This window comes from Apus apus, chromosome 4 (genome assembly GCF_020740795.1).
Source record: "Apus apus isolate bApuApu2 chromosome 4, bApuApu2.pri.cur, whole genome shotgun sequence".
Lineage (NCBI taxonomy): Eukaryota > Metazoa > Chordata > Aves > Apodiformes > Apodidae > Apus > Apus apus.
This window is the reverse complement of record NC_067285.1, coordinates 99,210,414-99,229,395: the sequence shown is the minus strand read 5'-3', so window position 1 is coordinate 99,229,395 and position 18,982 is coordinate 99,210,414. Positions and strand designations below refer to the sequence as shown.

General features: G+C 39.5%; 1 protein-coding gene across 11 annotated transcripts in view; it reads right to left on the bottom strand.

Annotated features, from left to right (window-relative positions):
- The window catches only part of LDB2 (LIM domain binding 2), a 367,850-nt gene that overhangs the window by 39,959 nt on the left and 308,909 nt on the right, over positions 1-18,982 (bottom strand). For all 11 annotated transcript variants that reach the window (XM_051620100.1, XM_051620103.1, XM_051620102.1 and 8 more), the window contains 3 exons: positions 12,315-12,487; positions 6,974-7,096; positions 5,276-5,359 (listed from right to left, as the gene is read on the bottom strand). In XM_051620100.1, the coding sequence (XP_051476060.1) occupies positions 5,276-5,359; positions 6,974-7,096; positions 12,315-12,487 (380 nt within the window). The remainder of the gene's footprint in view (positions 1-5,275; positions 5,360-6,973; positions 7,097-12,314; positions 12,488-18,982) is intronic.

The following is an 18,982-nucleotide window of genomic DNA, read 5'->3' as shown; positions in this document are numbered from 1 at the left end:
TTACTAAAATAAAGTAAAAACCAGAAAATCTTGGCAGAATCAGCTAATTATAGTTGCCAAAGATAGATTATGGATAGCCAGTCAGAGTAATCTAAATCCTTCTTGGAGTACCCTCTGATTTTGACTGCATTTTCCTGGGGAGAATTGACCCAAGCTAAATTGTTCAGGTGGAAAAATTCCATCATGAACAGGAATAAAGTCTACAAATGTTGTGTCTGCTTTCTATCTCCAGTTTCAAGGATCCTTTAAAATTTTGACAACTTTCACAGGAAAAGCTCCAGAATGATTAAATTCTCCAAGACTCTTCCTTTGAGTGCTTGTGAAACCTTAACAGAACTTCTTATTTACTTCCATTAGGGTAAGGCTACATGATGACGTACTGTTTCCCTAGCAGCCCCCATTCAGTGCACAGCACAAAGTAAATGAAGTTGCTGTGTGTAGGGTTTCATTCGTACCTACTGAAGACATGGAAACGTGGCAAAATCATGAAGCAGGGAACTGCAGATCTAGAAGGGATGAGCTTAGAGTAACTCGATGCTGCTATAACGAACCACCCCTGTCCTCAGGCTCCACTGTGGTATTAAGTAATGGAAAAAGCATTTTCACCAGTGTCTTTCCAGAAACACCGTCTGCTCCTTTTCCAACTATATAGCTAGCCTGAGACAGCAGATTGCATCCAACAGCAATACGTTTGTTATTAGCACACGGCATGAGAAGAAATACCAAGTGCTCTGCAAAATCAGAATGGCTACCTCCTCCCATTAGCTGATCCCTCTGAGTGCCCCAGTGCTCATCCATGTGTCTCAGTGCTATATGTGTGCACCAGGAATGACAATGCCTCTTCAGCCGGTAGGTGCCATGCAGCCAGCAACATCTGCAGTTGAGACACTAGAATGATGCTGCAGAAAAGCCTCTGGGGAAATGAGTAGCACTGGAGGGGTTGCTGCTGAGTGAGGGCTAGTCATGCTGTCCACCCTATGTGTTGGGGATGCTGTGCATGATGATGTAGTGGGAAGATGATGACATAATGCAACACACATTATTACCTTCCCCTCACAAAGGGAAACAAATTCATGTTGCATGGGTGACTATAAATACAGCAGTTTTTTTCCCCATGAGCCTGACTTTGCATCCTTGCATGTAATCTTCCTCCTTCTTCATGGAAGATATACAGCAGCTGTGGAATATTGACCAGAGAGCTGCCACAAACTGTTACATATTCGGAGCAAACTATATCCCAAATGATTTGATTTTGTATCCTTTCCATGCATGAAACCATATTTAGAAAAGCAAAATTCCCTGCACATTGAAGGAAGATGTTATACACGTATCTATTTTGCATGTGCAAAAGAAAGTTTTGCATACACAACGGGTATATAGAAATGGCTTTTGATTGCAATATAAGTATTGCCTTTAGAAAATGGTGTCCCATTAAATAATTCATGTTATCCTCCTAGCAGAAGAAACCCAAAAATGTCTAGTGAGGAATTAAATTAGTTAAAGTAGGGATTCAGAAAACATTGTCCTCTGTGTTGCAATAGTAACACTTCATTATTGGTTTATGCAGAAAACAAACAAATTGGGTAATTTGTAGCTCAGATAAGCCTCGGTTTATAAAGCCAGAAGGATGTAAGGGGAAAGGGGAGTGTGCCTTCCCCTGCCTAGACCCCTCTCCTGAAGCAGAGAGGGAGGGCTCTGCCACACTGACTCCCACTTTGCAATCGCAGATTTGGCTCCATTAACGCCAATAAACTGGCTACAAGAGCAGGCCACAGCGTGTGCAAGAAAGCAGAGACAAATTTTGAAAACCAGCTGGGCAAGATACAACTAAACTTCAAGCCTCAGAACAGGTAGTCCTGCCTAACTGACAGTAGGGGATGGCTTTTTTTTTATAATGTTAGAAATGCTGAGAGAATAAATCATTTTATAGAAGCCAGCAAGAAACATTTGAGCCCCAAACTGTGAATAGTGCTGCTGGTATAAAGCTACTGTTTTTAGAGCACATTCAAATCCATTACGCATTTAAGGTCTAAATAAAATAGCTGACCAACTAGAAAATTACATAGAAATAAAAAAATAAAAAGAAATAATGTGTGGGAATGAAATTACTGCAGCTTGGTAGAAACTGTTCTTCTAAATGTTATCTCCATCTTCATACTGGGTAGACATTTCCTGTTTATACCTGGATTCGTACCGACTGAGACTAGGTATAGGTCTTGGCCTTATCATCTGATAGTTTGTAGTATCTACTACTTGATGACTTGATGAGAAATTACATTTTTAAAAGCTTGATATTAATTTAAACCCTACAAGATTTTGCTCGTTATTTCTGAAACAGCCTGTCCAACTTCTACTCAGCAGCTACATCAAAGTATGCTGACCCCATTGATGAGGTAATCAATTATGCTGAACAAAACAAACCAGTAACTACAAGGAAAGGAAGCCTATGGTTTTACAGAGAGCCAGAGAAAAAGGGGAGAAAGAGACTTTGGCAAATGACACAGGACAAAACATTTCATTTCCAGGTTCCAAGCAGATATATTTTAAATTAGTATTAAACATTATTTACAAAATCAATGTTCTTCTATGCTGCACAGCTTTAATCAGAGTGAATGAAGACAAATCAGGGCCTGCACCCAAAGATGTGGCTCTACAGGCACGTGGCACTCTGGAATGGAGGTTTACATGCCAGCAACTGCAACTATCCCAACTAGCAATGATTTAGTGTTCTGTGATGTCTAGAGTGTAAAAAATCCAGGCTACATCTTTACATCCCAACCATCTGAAATCGAGGTTTAAATTCTGCCTTTAAAGAGACTGCAGCACAGCTTGCTGCTGTGTGCATGTTAGAGAATAAAAATGATTAATTCTGCCCATCAGTGAAGTTTTTGCTTATGAGTATCACTAGCCTTTGCTGTGTGCAGCAGAAAAAAAAAAAATAAATATTTTTTTTGCTTAGTTTCAAATCCTTATTCAAAAACATGTAACAGTGCTAATTACTAAACACTGGGAAGACTGAATACAAGATCATGAAATTCTAACAAAAACCCCCTGATCTAAAAAACAAACCACCTTAAACCTAAGTGCATTTACTATATTTTTTTAGCGCATGATTTTATAGTCCTGAGTTCAGGAAAGATTTTCAGGTTAAAATTAACAAAAGAAAGTAATTGGGAAAGAAGTAAATAAATATGGAAATATATTGTCTATTATGAGCCCCCATATTGAGCTGAACATCTGAAAAAAGAGCAGAATGATCAATTCCTCACCATAAGACAGTGAGATGCAAAGATTGGCTTGGAAAAAAAAAAAAAATCCTTTTGGAATCACCATAGCATGAGCCAGAGGAAGCTTTGCACCCAGAGACCTAATGTTGTCTCTGGGAGAAGAAAAAAGTAAGACTTCATCTTTTCATCCCGTTTGACTTCACTGCTTAGCTTCCAGTGCTTATCTTGATCCCAGTTTTCTTTTTCTGAGGATTTTTTTCTCCCTCCCCCGCTTCCTGCCTTTCTTTTTTTGATGCTGATAGGGGGAGCACCTGATGCCAGCGGCAGCCTAAGAGGGATCCTGCCTTTCTCATTTGCATTGTCACATTCAGCAATTACAGAATACACCACAAAAGACCCAGAAGGGCTCTGAGATAGACACGGTGCTGCAAATTCTGCACAGGCCTCCGAGCCTCGCTGAGACTGGGTCTGAGCACTGCAGGTGATGTGGGGCCAGCCCAAGCACTTGCCAGTCCATTCGGTTGTGCTAAGAGGATTAAGACCTCAAAAGAAGGGCAACACCTTGTGCCACGGGAAAACTCAGACAGAAAATATGGAAATGGCCAACTGCATGCTGCCCAGTTTGCCACAAGGGTGGAAAACCTGGTGTTACTGAGGGAGAATCCCCAGTGGCGATTTCTGGAGAATGTGCTCTAGGATGCCTCACCATGAGACCACAACAATGTGGCTGTAGGGATGTTGCCAAAGTGCAATGGTTGCTCACTGCACCAAGCCAGAGACCAGACTAACCATGAGACACAATATGTACAACGTTCTTGTACTATTCTTATATTTATACATGGAAGCATTCTAATGCAGTGCATTACTCCTCTGAGGCTTTACACCATGCTCTCCTTTCAGTTATGCTCCAGCAGAGCTGCCCTGCACAACTCAGACTATTATTTGACCAGTAACTTTTATGCCAACACCACACAAGCAACAATCAGCAATGGCTTAACTTATTGGCAGAGTAAAGACAACTACAAGCTGCCTGTAAGCTGTAGGGGTACAGCAAGAGAGGTCTCACCACACATCCCAGTCCTGCACGCTGTTTGCCCTGGGAGTTCAGCTCTGGGGGCAGGACCCAGGAAGGTGTTACAAGGTTCACAGATGGGAACGAAGTGCAGCTACAATATAGACTGTCAGGTATATCTCTACATTAGGCTGAAAATAACTGCATTTTCTGGTGTTCTTTTTATCTTAAAAAAGCATCTTGATTAATTACTCACACAATCAGATATTGTCAGCCACATTAGCTTGGTGAGTAATTTGCCTCATTTTTATCTACTTATGGCATCTCTAGAAATGAGAAAAATCTGAATTTTAACCTTGAAATATGAACTCTAAGTATCAGTATTTCAGTATACACATTGTAAGCCCACACCAGGGAATACTTTCAAAAATAAAAATAAACTTGCAAACTTTGAATGCACTCTAAGGGTCAAAAAGCAATGGAAACAAATGCATTATTTAATCATAAAAACATACTCAATTCAGTGCAAGGCTGAGGAGGGAGCTCAGGCCCCCAGAGGAAAGTGAAGTGAGGACTGCTTCGAGGGACTACTGCAAACAGGGCTGGAGCTGAGCTTCCCCTCAGCCCTGCCTCTGCCTGGGAAAGGTGGGGAGGTCGAAGAGCTGGGGGAGGCAGGCAGCTTTTAATAAGAATGAGCTGCCAGTTTTTCGGGAATGGTGAAGCAGAGAGTAAAAATGGTGAGAAACTTCTTGCTTACAAAAAATGATGCAATTACTCCAAACTGAGAAGAAAGACCATAAAAACAGGGGCTATTGATACATTGCTTCAACTCCATGATTAAATTCTTATCTTTTTAATGGTGCATTGTTAGCAGCTACATCTTTATTATAGTCTTTGCATTTCTCCTTCATCCTTACTAAAGGTAAGGTCCACTTCTTACCTGACCAACATAGGCTCTGTTCTCATTATATTGACTCATAGCAAACAGCAACTTTTAAAAAAATGCTCACAATAATCACCAGCTATGGTATCTTACCCTGAGGTAGTTGAGGGTGAAGTTTGTCAGACCCATTCGAGTGATGTTTTTGGACAGCTGCTCCAGCACCTGAGGGTCTTGTGCCTAAACAACAGAAGAGAAAAGAATTTTCACTTTGCTTTCTATTTGTTTTTTTCTGTGTGCTAGGTGGAGTGCAGGAAGGGTTCTCTGAAGAGAGGTGTCACTCCTATGGAAAAATTACATGTTGATGCTAAATTTCTGTAATAAGCTACAGAGTTATGCTTGCACAGGAAAATGTAAAACCACCTTATGAAACTGGAGCAGAATAAAGACTGTTTTCCAGTATCTTCCTTTTGCCTCTGCCCATTCAAAAGATAGACCTAGGAAGTCTGGTCAGGGGTGCAAGCAAGTAGGGCTCCAAACACGAACTTCCTGAGGGATCACAGTACAGTTTGTTGGCTGGGAGTTCCAGGAGACTTAAGCATGTAAAGACAGGAATAAAGAAAGTATGGCTTTTTTTTTGTGAATAAGAAACCGAAGCAGAGAGAACTCATCAAGGCACCTTCAGCAGAGCTGATCATGTAAGTGGCATTAAGCACAGGCTGCAAGAACCCTTCTGGTCTTAGTTATCATCTCAGAATTAAACAGGAAAATGCAAGTACAGTCCTTCTCTGAAGTCAGGAGCTTCACCTGTGAGACCCACCTACTCTTTAAAATGAGATCAATCTCTTTACTAAAATTGATACCTGCTGGATGCTGGCTAACCTGCTTCTACTCTCTTGCAATTGCAGCTGCCCCCTAACTCCATAATGTTGCTCATGGCCATCCTCATTGTCCCTTAATGGCACAGTGCTGAAGAGTTCAGAAGATCAGCCCTCCAAAATAAAAGATCACCCTGGAACAGAAATGGTGGGGCAGGTTTTCAAAAGTATCTTCTTCAGGCTTGTTAACAGCATTTTCAAAAAAGTTCCAGCTTCTTCAGTTATTTAAAATTTCTCTCGAATAATAAATCTTTATCTATGGGTGTCTAAGTAAGTCAATGTCAAAATGCAGGCACATATTTGGGCCTCCGTTCTTACCCTCTATAAAACCACAGTCCTGCAATGATTTTTGCATATGGAGCACAACTAGTCGTAATGCTTCTACAGTGCAGAACTGAAACTGGCAATGGCACTCTGTCCTTTGTTTCTCTGCAATGATTTACCTTCCAATATTTTGACTTGAACTTGTAGAATATTTAATATTTTCATGTTCTATTGTATGTGTTTTCATTCACATACAAAATAAAAGTCTTGAAATGTGAAAAAAAGATCTGGTTTAACATTCTAAAGGTTTCTAGCTACATTTAATGTAATTACTTATTTTCTGTCTCATGCAAGGGAAACTTTAGTTTTCTTAATTGGAAGACTAAGCATAATTTGTACCTAAAAAAATGAAAATTCACTGACTTTAGTGTAGTTTGTATCAGTAAGAACAGATTTGGGACCCAAACCATACAGACCACTAAATGGGATTAAAAGGAATGCTATTTGCTAAAACAAAACAAAAACATAGCAGCAGCAGCAACAATAGAGCACTGAGAAACAAGAGAGTGATGAAAAAACTTGTAAACAGATGTAGTTGCAGGCAAAACAAAATATTTATAGTTAATTGCCTTGGGTGTGAAATTTGCTGGAGTTTTTCATAAACCTAATCTCATCTCTTTGCATTAGGTCAAGTGAAAAAAGGATTACTTACATGCATGGCTAGAATGCTGCGTGGGACTAATTCTCTGTACTGTCTAATAGTAAAGTGCCATGTTTTTATTCTCATAAGATCATCAAAAGTAAACTCCAAGATAAGACGTCCTTCTGTGCACACCTAGAATACATAAAATGCATGAAATAAATTCCCAGGAATTTTGTTTTCAATGGTATTGTATAATCGATTAAACAACATTCAAAGCTATCAGAACACTATTCTATTGTTCATCTCTGCTAGAATAAGTGTTTGTCTTTTTCTTGGGGAGAAAAAAATGATTGTGGGAAAATTACTTCATAGGCCTTACCACAGAGGCAATAACTTATAATACTATAGATTTTATAGCATTTTACAAACACACAGTATTGTGTGCACTAAATCTTATTTATTGCATCAATTCTCTTCCCTTGCCGTTTGCTACTGCTAATTAATGACTGAACATCACAGTGGAGGTGGCTGTGGTGCAACTGTGCACACTTCATGTCAAGTTACTGAACCAGTCATTCCCAACCTGTTTTACAGTGCCCTTTCCTTACAATAGTGTGGCACATAAACCTTTCTTTAACATACAGTTGGAACACAAGGTGCCCTGAATGCCTATGGCCAAACCTGATTTTTTTCTATTTTTTTCCTTCTTGTATTTTCCAAGTGTTCTTGTCTTTCTAAGAATTTATCTCATTTTAATTTTCCTTTAACTTCTCATCTACTTTCATTAATCTCCCTTTCCAAGGAAAGCCAGATGGGGTGTCTGCCATAGGGCTGCATTAGCTGCATTGCCATGGCTGGTTTAAGAGCCAGAGGAGAAATGGAGAGGTTGCAGAGGTGGACAATGGGGCTGCTTCCACAGAAAATTGCCTACACAGCTTTGTGAGGGATCTTGTCTGAGAAAGAAGGGAAAATATGGGAGGAATAAATGTACCAATTGGGTACTACCTGGAAATGAAAAATAAAATAAATTACAGGGGACTTTTAAACAACTGCCCACAACTTTCTTTGGAAAAAGATGCTGTGGATATGGTGGTCTTAAAGGTGCAACATACATGCTCAGCATGGTATCCTAACGGGAGTATTGTAAATGATGCATGATCTGAAAACTGACTCCCTCTGTTGTTCATATTTTTCTTTAAATTGGATGCTTAGACTTACAACTCCTATTCAAAGTAAACTTGCAAGTACAAGGTACAGAGATATTTTGGAAACTACACGTAAGAGTTTTCAAAATAAAAGATTCCTGTGGGTTTAATTTCAATACTAGCCAGTCCATATTCAGTTGAGTCTTTTGAGCCTTTTTACAAGGCCCAACTCAGACTTGGCTAGTTCCCACTTGGGCAATGTGTAGCTTTTCTGGCTAGCTGTTCACTTAACAGGATCATAGTTTTTCCTCTTGTTGTCTCTGCAAAAACATGTAGGTAGTTTTACCAGGGATACTATGTCGACAAATTACTGTAGACCTATGAAGGAGAATCTTACAACGGGTTCTCATTTGCCCTTTTCAACATGTTTTAGTGGTGCCTTCAAATTTTTAACATTACTTATTTTGTCATTTGACCCTGGTTTTGATTTTCTCGTGAGTTGCACTATGGTAAGAAATTACACAGGGATACACATGCACACATATACAGATTCATACAAGAAGAAAAACATTTTATATTCATGTCATTTTACTGGGGCCAAAAATCCTGATTACTGACCAGTTAATATGAAAATGTTTCAGGTTTAAAATATTTAATAATAATAATAATAATGATGATGATGGTGATAATAATAATAATAATAATAATAATAATAATAATAATAATAATAATAATAATAATAATAATAATAATAATACCTGTGGCTTCTCAAATGTTTCTTCTGTTAAGGTAAAAACCCCATAGCTCTTAACAGATTTATGTACTGGCATTAACAAATTTTAACTGAAGAACTGAAACACATACCTTGTATCAGTGGTAAAAATTTATACATCTTATAAAGGAATTTAATTTCCTTGTGCAGAACAGAATTTTACACATGGCTTTTAATCAATAAAATTGGCGCAGTTCTTACTTTAAATGGGCCCTTTTTTTTTTTTTTTAAAGCTGCCTTTTACATAGAATTCAAAAAATCAAAAGGGTCTCCAATTAAGAAAACATTTTCTGTTGTGCTGAATTCATGTTACCATACTGTGAGCTCTGACATTTTGTTTCTGTGGTAACCAAAATCAGCTGATTAGTTGGCATGGCAACAGAAAAGATGTAATCCCAGCAGACACACTCTAATCAATGCCCCCAGCACAGATGGTCTCCGGAGGATCAACAAGAAAGAGGCTGGCAGGCATTCAGTATATCACGTGGTTGCTCTAGACTAGGCCAGGAAAAAACTAAAAAAGAACATTTCTCAAACTAACCAATAGCTTTTTAACCCCTTCCCTGCACTTCTTAATTGTAGGAATTTCAACTGCTCACACTTCTGAAAACCAACTTTGGTCCTGTGCCTTATTGCTCTGAGTCCCACTTTCCTAACACCGGGCATCTTTTAAAACTCTTCCCATTTTATTAACAACCATTTCTCAAACCTCAGTCGTCACTTGAAAGGAAACCTAAAGCTTATACCAATCTGAGAAATGCCTGAGATTGTTAGTAAAGATCGAAATCACTGAGTTTCAAGGGCTCCACCTATACAATCCAGTTGATGGCCGCACTGTTGGGCACAGGAAGTGAACGGTTCGAACATGAGGTGCTCACTGCTCTAGTGGTGAGGGGAGAGCTCCCCTCTGCCAATCTATCAGGGAATATAAACATCACTGCCTGCAGAAAAACAGCTTGCCTACACATAACGTGGGAGTGTCGGTAAACACAGTGAAAACAGAGACTCAGGAGGACTCCTAAAGCTTTCCTCTACCTGAAGAAAAAAATGAAGCATCTGCCAGGAAAACAAACATGGTAATCAGGGCTTCAGACTCTTATTTTACCACATTTAATTCATGCAACTGAACCACGTTAAATTCTTTATATATATTTATACCTTGATAGAACAATTTAAGTATGTGTCTCACTTTACAGGGAACTCTTGCCCTTCTAAAGACAAGCTGGACTTTTCACATTCTTACTGTTAGGCAAGTTCTAGCCCTATTTGTCTGGAAAAAAATTGGAAATGCCATTTTATATATTAGTCCAATACTGCACTATGCAGTGAGTTGCTCTAAATAGAAAAATGTCAAAAGCTGTGGTTTCCTGGTTCAATATGTGATGAGAACTGTTTCAGCCCATTGTATTAGAAGTTAGTGAACTTGTAGCTTACAAGTTGTTTGTGAAACTGAAACAGCTATTAACAAATACAGTTAGTTTGTCTTTTTAAATAAAAAAAAAAACATTTGTGGTATTTTCTCTGGGTCAAATTCAGATGTGATCTAAGGAGCTATGCAGTCCATTGGAGTGCTGCTTATTATGGGAGGTCTGCTTTGTTCCACCACCAATGCTGTGAGAGGAAAGAGTTTACCTTTGGGTATCAGATCTGGGCTCTCAGTATCTCTGCTAGAAGTTACACATGCACAGCCAAGAAATCATCTGGCATTAACTTATTTCTGAGAGAGCAGTAATTATTTTCTCCATTTTTCCACCACTGTGTCTTATTTCGAATTTTCTCTTACTAACACAGTCACGTTTTAAACATACAGCCATTAAAACCTATTGTTTCTCCTAGAATCCAAATCACATCTGCCCCTGAGCTTTTCTACTGGGATACAGAGGCTTATACTGGAATCTGCAAGAGAAAACTCAGGGCTGAAGCTGGCCATGTGCTGCCAGGGCTGCAGTGCAGAAGGGGAGGCTCACTGCGCTCAACAGGATGGTGCTACGGGAGGCGACCATGGGCCCCCTCACAGGAGGTGAGCACCCAGCCTGGTGCCTGCTGCTGGGCCTGTCTCTGACTTGCTGGACACTAGCCTCCTTTCCAAAGTAACAATACTGTGATGAGCTGCCATGATAAGCATAATAAATTAGTTGAATTTAGAAAAGTGTGTTGTATTTACTGATTAAAAGAAAAAACAACCCTCTTTCATTTACTAGTGCATTACAGCTAACACTAAGGGAAATGACACAGAAATAATTTCATGGAACTACACAAAGAAGCAGCTACTGTGTACCCTCATCACATCTTCTGCACATGGCCAGCACGCACATGTCCTCAGGAGCAGTGAGATGGCAAAGAGGTGCTACTAGGAATATCTGGTCTCTTTGTGTCACTTTCTCTCTGTGTCTGTGTAAGTCCCAGGAAGCTGGGATGGGAGAGCTGGAACAATGAAACCATTAAATGCTCACCTCTCAGCTCACTAGTCCTCCACACACCCACAGCTACCTCTCCCTCTTCTTTGAGCCCCACTCCAAGAGCCAGGAAGATGGCACGGAAGATGCTAGGAAGGGATGGAACTCACATACATGCTAAAACAATATAAGCCATATGGGACCTGGTCATGACACTGTCAGCAGCCCGTGCCTTTTTTGACTCTAAAACCTCTGCAGTTCTGTAGGCCAAAGGCAACACTGATAGATTATCTCCTCCCACTGCCCCTTCTCCTTTTGTTCTTTTCTCCATGCAAAGGTTAAAACTTACACAGATGAACAGGTACAAGAAGGAAAATCCTAATTTCCTTTTAATTATGTAAGGGTGCATTTACATTTTAAAAATCAGTTTCCTTATATTTTTAAATATAACAGAATTTGCTTTAATTTGTAATGTCCACCTTTTTGGTACTGTTTTTTATAAACATATATCACTCAGTTTAATTACAGGACTAGAAGTGGCCAATAAATGAAGATAATTCACTATCAATTACAAATATTGAATATTCACTAACTGCCTAATCCAGAGCATATCTAAATCAATTAACTCCTTCGACTGACTTCACTGCTCTTTGGACTGGCATCCTACTGTATTAAATCACTAATTTCCTAGGGATTTACAGTACTTGGACTGGATAAGTATAAAATGTAAAACATCCCAAATGGTAGGTATCAGCAATATGAAATCTCATTGTTGCTTTAAAATCAAGCCCAGAGAAAAGAAGATGGGCAGGTTAAATTTAATTCATGTACAACTGATGGTTCTGGCACTATGTGCTTCTCTTGCAATCTTTCCAGGAGAATTGCAGGGATGCCCAGAGAATTTTTCAGTAACGAAATGAATATAGAAAATAGTAATTAAATGGCTTCAAGGGGTTTCAGTATTAGAAATAATCTCAGTCTACCAGAAAAATGCAACAGCCAATATTTTTCACCCTTATACACAGCAAAAAAGAATAAAAACCAAAACAATAAAAAAACCAAACCAACAACATGCTTTATTGAGTCTTCCCTGTTACCTTGGTAAACATGGGTTTTCCATGCTGAGTGACCATGGTGCATTGATCACAGTCCACTGTGATGGATGAGTTGTGGTATGACTCTTTTGAGTGCTTGAGAATGTAATACAGGTCTGTTACACCTCCTTCAAAGACAGTGCTAAAATAACGAGGAATGAGGGTCCTTCCAATTGCTGTGAGGAAAATACAAAGCAGAATTCAGCAAATGTTCTAGGTTATAAAATCTCAAACCATTTGCTAACAGAACATGAATAATTTGAAGTGCAATGAAATCAAACTTTCATTTAACTAATATAATACATGTTCTCTGCTGTAGAAATGAAGTTGTGCCTGCTCCCATTGAGTTCAAGAAAAATGGATCTCTCCATTAAGAGGGAGCGGGCTCATCTTACTTAGTTAGAGTCACTCTTGAAACCATCTACAAGGTTTTTTTGTCCCAAAGTAATTATTATACAGAAAGCTACATGGTGTCAATTACGACTGAGAGTTGGATATTACTCATAAATGTACAAACACAAGTGGTGAGCATTTGCAGAAATATACATCCAAAAATGCAAAGCACTTTTATATAGGAGGGCTGTGTACATGTACACATTTTTCTGTGTGTGGGCATTTGTATATTTATATATAGCCACCCAGATATACACACACACTCTTGACTGAATAGGAGGGCTGTCCTGGGGACTGAAGAAGAACCTGAGAATGCAGTGCGATACGTGTTACACGATATATGACTACGCACAGGCCTGTCTGATATCCCTCTTTAGACTAGAAGTATTTATAGGCTAGAAATGCTGAGCAGATACCTGAACTAGCTTATATACACCGCTTAAATCCCAAACTATGGACTCAAGGTACCTAATTCTGCACTAATGACTTAGGCAAAACTCTCCAACTGAAGTCACACCACTCACTTCACCAGCAGTTTGAGGTAAGTGCTACAAGGTCTAATTCCAATACACAATAGTAATAGTGAGCTTCTGGGTGTATTTCAGATGCCCAAACTAGCAGAAGCACTGACATCAAAGGCAATTAAATTGTATGCAACTGATGTTTTCCATCTCCTTTTTTATAGATAAATTTTGATGCAACCACAAGTCTGGTATGACAGAACACTTCAGTTTATAATAGACCAATACTTCCATTCTAGACTCATTGCTTTGCATGCATTAATAAATCCACAGTAATTCTGAGTGGTGGATACATTAAAATTGCCTCCATTTTATGATGGAAGTGATCTAACGTGTTTTGGAAAAAAGAGACAGAAAAGTCCCCACTAACAGGCAAGATTAGTGTTTATTGCCTAACTCTTATCTGTCTATTAGGACACTGTGGTGACTCATGCCTCTTTCATTCGCTGTACGCTTTTGAGAGTAGTTTTTAAAAAAATATTTACATAGGAATTTTGCCAGCATATGAACAAAGGCTCCTGACCTTAAAAATGTATTTGCAAGTGGGTGTTGTAAATTAAAATTATGGTGTTTTCACAGTAGTTCTGTGAAAACTGTTTCTGCTCTGTGCATTGCAACGTGGAATATTGCCTGTGTAGTCATAATGCACATTATATAATGAAAATATACAAATACAGAAAAATAGGACTTAAAGCTTTTCTTGTAATGTTAGATATAAAAGTATTTTGATGTAGAAAAGATACCACACCCTCTGGAAGTGTCTGACAATTCAATGAATACTATTCTATGACTCTTGCTCCTAAAAAACCCACCCACTCACCATGCATATAATAATGTTCTACAGGCTTTTAATTTAATTTAGAAAAACTGAAGTCCAGTGAATCAGCATAGGATTCAACTCAGGCCTTAACTCAAATTTTTCCACATTGGTATGGTGCACAGTAAATGTGAAATTTACCTATCAAGTTAATTTCTTGCTCCCCTAAGGCTAATTAGTGCAAATTAAACTTCCTGCAAATCATCCTAAGCAGTGAATGTGTGATATGAAAATCCAGCATTCCTACTGATTGTGATAAACCTCTATTAACGTGATTTACAACACATAAATATCTCAAAACTATTTTAACTGTAGTGTATAACTGTTCCCAAAGTAGCATGGAAAGACATGGAGCTGTTGGAGAGGGTCCAGAGAAGGGCCACCAAGATGATCAAAGGCCTGGAGCACTTCTGCTAGGAAGACAGGCTGAGGGAGTTGGGGCTGTTCAGCCTGGAGAAGAGAACGCTCCAAGGACACCCTAGAGCACTTTCCAGTACCTGAAGGGGCTACAGGAAAGCTGGGGAGGGACTTTTCATCAGAGAGGGCAGTGATAGGACATGGGGTAATGGTTTAAACTGAAAGAGGGGAGATTTATGTTAGACATTAGGAAGAAATTCTTCACCGTGAGGGTAGTAAGGTGCTGCAACAGGTTGCCTAGGGAGGTTGTGGAAGCCCCCTTGCTGAAGGTGTTTAAGGCCAGGTTGGATGAGGCTTGTGCAGCCTGGTCTAGTGTGAGGTGACCCTGCTCATAGCAGGGAGGTTGGAACCTGATGATCTTTCCAACCTTAATCTTTCTTTAATTCTGTGATTCTGTGGTCATATGGTGATCCTTTTTGCCTTGTATTCACAGCTACAACACATTAAAAAGGCTAGAAAGACACTAAATACCTTATTCTCATTGCTTTTCCAAGCAAGCATTATCTATATTTGCCCCAGGGATATGCTACTGTGAACAACAAAGTAAGGAACCAAAAGGATTAAAAGAAACAGAGGTGCATGGAAGGATATGCCCCATGGAACCTGATTTTCAATGACAGATACACATGCAGACTCTGTCTCTCTGTATAGAAATAGAAAATAGCATAAGTTACTATAGCTAATATTCACCTCCAGAAGTAACATTCATGGAAACTCATATTAATAAGCAGACTTATCCTTGGCTCATCATATTGCCTTGCCACAGAAGACTGAAGTGGTTTCAAGGTTTTGCTTCTCTTCCCAAAGTACTCAATGGCTTAAAAAGATCATTTAATTTCTAGGATAAACATGAAATTCTCTACAGTGGCAACAAAGCTTATTTGTGCAGGAGACAGTATTTCCAAGAACAACAAAAGACTGTGGAACAGCTCTTATAAAGTCTAGGGATCATCACAAACTTTGTGCATTTTAAGCACAAAGGATTTTTCCTAGATTTTTTCTTCTCCAAAACATAATTGAGCCTATGAGCATTCCAGCACATACACGTGCACACTCTCAGATCTGCTGCATGCATACATTCAGTCCTTTCATAGGAATATGGCAAACGTGCTTTTCTTTCCTTCTTGCAGCAGATTGACAGACTTCACCTGTGTCTGCCACTGTACACCTCAACAGGATTATAGCAACACCATGTATCTTCTGCCAGAGACAGCTGAATGCTACTTCCTACAACTAATGTGAAGGCAGGATTGTGGGACAACTTGATACCTGCGGCCACTTCAGGATGTAGCTTAGCCGTCTTTGCACCTGAAATGTGGATTGTGCTTTAGCTTGTCTTTGAGTTTGCAGTTCCCCAGGGGCAATCACAGACAATAACGGCAAATATAGTCTAAACAGGATATGGATTAGTATCTAACGGCACCAGCTTCACACATAGTTTCTTGGTGTGCCATCTACACAGCCATGCTGCTGCAGCTCCTCATCCCAGGCTCCCTCCCTCAGCAGTCTAAAGCCCTCCTGCTGGATTTCCCCCACCCCCTCAAGATTCTCTCTTTACCCTTCTCTCCACTCTGCCTCCTCCTCACAGCAGTTTCTTTCTCCAAACAAACCCCACCTCTCCTTCCTCTCTTTAGCTTCTTATCCAGCCAGGGAACAGGCAAGAGGACCTCTTTCCTCTGTGTTCCACACCCAGCCAAACATCATCTTGCTCCCCATGTTTTGCTCATTCACTTCCAATTCTCCCTTAATTAATAACCCTCTATCTTCTCCTCTCATCTCTCAGTTACTCTTTCTCTCTCCTCTCCCACATCAATGTCATCTTGTCCTGGTTTATTCCCTTCTCTTTACTTTCCCCTTCTTTCTTCTTTCCTCTTCCTTCACATCAAGTTGCTTCCTTTGCATCTGCCAGGAGTACCAGCGATGGAAGAGCTTCCTGCTCTCGTGTGCAGCACTGGCTGAGCCTTCCCAGCAGGCTTTGCAGTGGAAATGTCCAGGAGTCCACACAGCCCTGAGCTGTAACATGTCTAGCTCCTCTTTGCAGTGGCATGCAAATAGCCCCATTGGGATCCTACAAGGAGCCTTATTATGTTCTTGGGAAATTGAAACCTTGCAAATTTTAGCTGTCAAACTCTAGTAAAGCCTGCACTGAGTACTTGAGAATAGGTGCTTTCCTCCCCCCTCAAGGTTTGTAAATTTGCTAAATTCAGTCAAATTTCCACAAAGAGGATAAAGGTGAGCAACCTCCACAGCATTCAGATTCTTGGGCATTTGAAAAAAAAAGCTGCAAGACTTTTGTACCATGGACAAAACACAATTTTTTCATTTGGGAGAAAGAAGAAATCCTTTGTGGCTTAAATAAAAAGAACTAGCTAAAAGCAAAAACAATTTCAACTTTATTGGGTTAAGTTTGGCAAAATAATAAATAAGTAGAAAGAAGGTCTTTAATCAGACTTATCAAAGATTACTAATGAGAGATGCTTTATGATCTGTCTGCAAGAATACATTGGAACAGGCATGACTGCAGATGCTGAGTGTCTGAGCCTAAAACTCGGGCTTAGGAAAGCAGACATACCTGCATCTAAACAAATACTAACAGGCTCTTACAGTTACATTACCCAGAAAAGACATTTATAGTGTGAAATGTGACACACTGCATTGTAAGATACTGGAAATACTAGAAGGAAAATTCATCCACCCCTCAGCATTCAGGCATTAATTCCAGATCACTGGAATGCTGCTTTAAATTAGCATTTTCTCCTGGGCAGCATCCTTCATCCCTAGCTGAGTATCTGAGGATGTACTATTCCCATGAGAAGCAGGCACTGACCCTTCACGTTTGCTTCATTTGTGCTAGCAAATCCCCAGGTAGCAGAGCAAACTGACAGATCAGCTGTATTTAGCAACAGGTAATAGTTATTTATATGAAAATGTCTATTAGGAAGGCATATCTAAAGTGACTCTTTTGCACAAAATACAATGCTGTAATCTGCTGGAATGACGTACCTTGAGCCTACCCAGTGGTAACAATACCAGCTTGGGTACACATGATTCCCTAGGTCAGAGACGTAAATACAGTTTTAGAACTGAAGTAGGACAGACAGATTTGTGACACACACCTCAATACAACCAGTCCAGAAATCAATTAATCCAACCCATGAACACAGGCAAGAAGCTTTATAGGTCAGTAACAATTATATTACATATAATTTCTTAAGTATTATTCCTGGGGAATTCTAAGGAAAAGAATGCAACCATCTGATACATAAAATGGCCCAAGGCCTGCTTCTTGGGTAAGGAGGCACTTAGGTCACGCTCCTGCTTTTTGCCCTGGGCATGCAACAGTAATGAATGTCATCCTGGTCCTAGCAGTCATTATACTCATGCTGCCCTTTCATTTATTTTCTCTTTTAAATACGTTTGACTGAGTGTAAAATACTTTATTTCCTCAGGAATATGTGTAAGTATAAAATTATTTTTCCATCCCAAATTGAGCCAAAAAGTCCAACAATGTTTAGGTGGGAATGGCCATAATTTCTGAAGTTCAGGGGTTTTGCAAGCCTCAGACTAGCTATGGGCAGAGCCAGTTAAAAAACCAGTTTATAATACAATTGTGGTACCACCACACACCATGTGGTGGTGATGGTACTGTTGTGTTTGGGTTTCTTTCCCAAGGAAGATTTGAATAAAATAGAAAGTAAACATGTTTTTCTAGTTCACAGGAAATTGGTATTGTTTGTGGGCTAGGAACAGAAGAACACTTCCTCCCTTTGTGTCCCAAAGATAGCCTGTCAAAATCTCAATGCCCTCTCTACAGAATGAAGGTTTATGGCCTCTTTGCCAAAACAGGGCGTGATAGCAAATCCCTCCTTGGTCACTGAACTGCTCATGTGTTGCCTTTACAAGTAGAAGCTCTCAGGGGCATGTACATATAAGATAACTGCCAAGTTGGTACAGAAGTGAAACAATAGAAGTGTTATTCAGTGATATAAAAATACTAGTTTTATGGCTTCCAGGCCAGTTTTTGCAGCTCTGAATCCTGTCAAGTCCTATGTCTTCAATTAGAGCTATGATATAAAATAAGTAATAAAACAGACACAAATATAAAAAAAACAACAAAATATAAAAAGCCTTTAAAAGTTCCACAGAATCAGCAACAAGACTAAAAAAAAAAAGAAATCCTTTTCCTATAGCTTAAAGGAGCTCTGTCTGGAAGCTCTGGTCTAGCCTGCAGCTGATTAGCTTACCAACATGCTATAGATGGGTTGAATAACTCCACTGGTTGGGGCTGTGATATTTTTTTACTCCTGACACAAAATGTTGAGCTGGTAGACCATGAAAGCCTCTTGCTTGAGATTAACACAGTTGAATCTCAGTAATAAATGGAGATGCTACAAGTATCTCTCATTCAGACAGATATAAGGACTTGGGAAGCCAGGAGATGACTTCCCATTGATCGCAAATGAGCATTCCTAAGCATCACAGAAGAAAGTCTGAGCTTTCTGTTAATTGTTAATTGATATCTC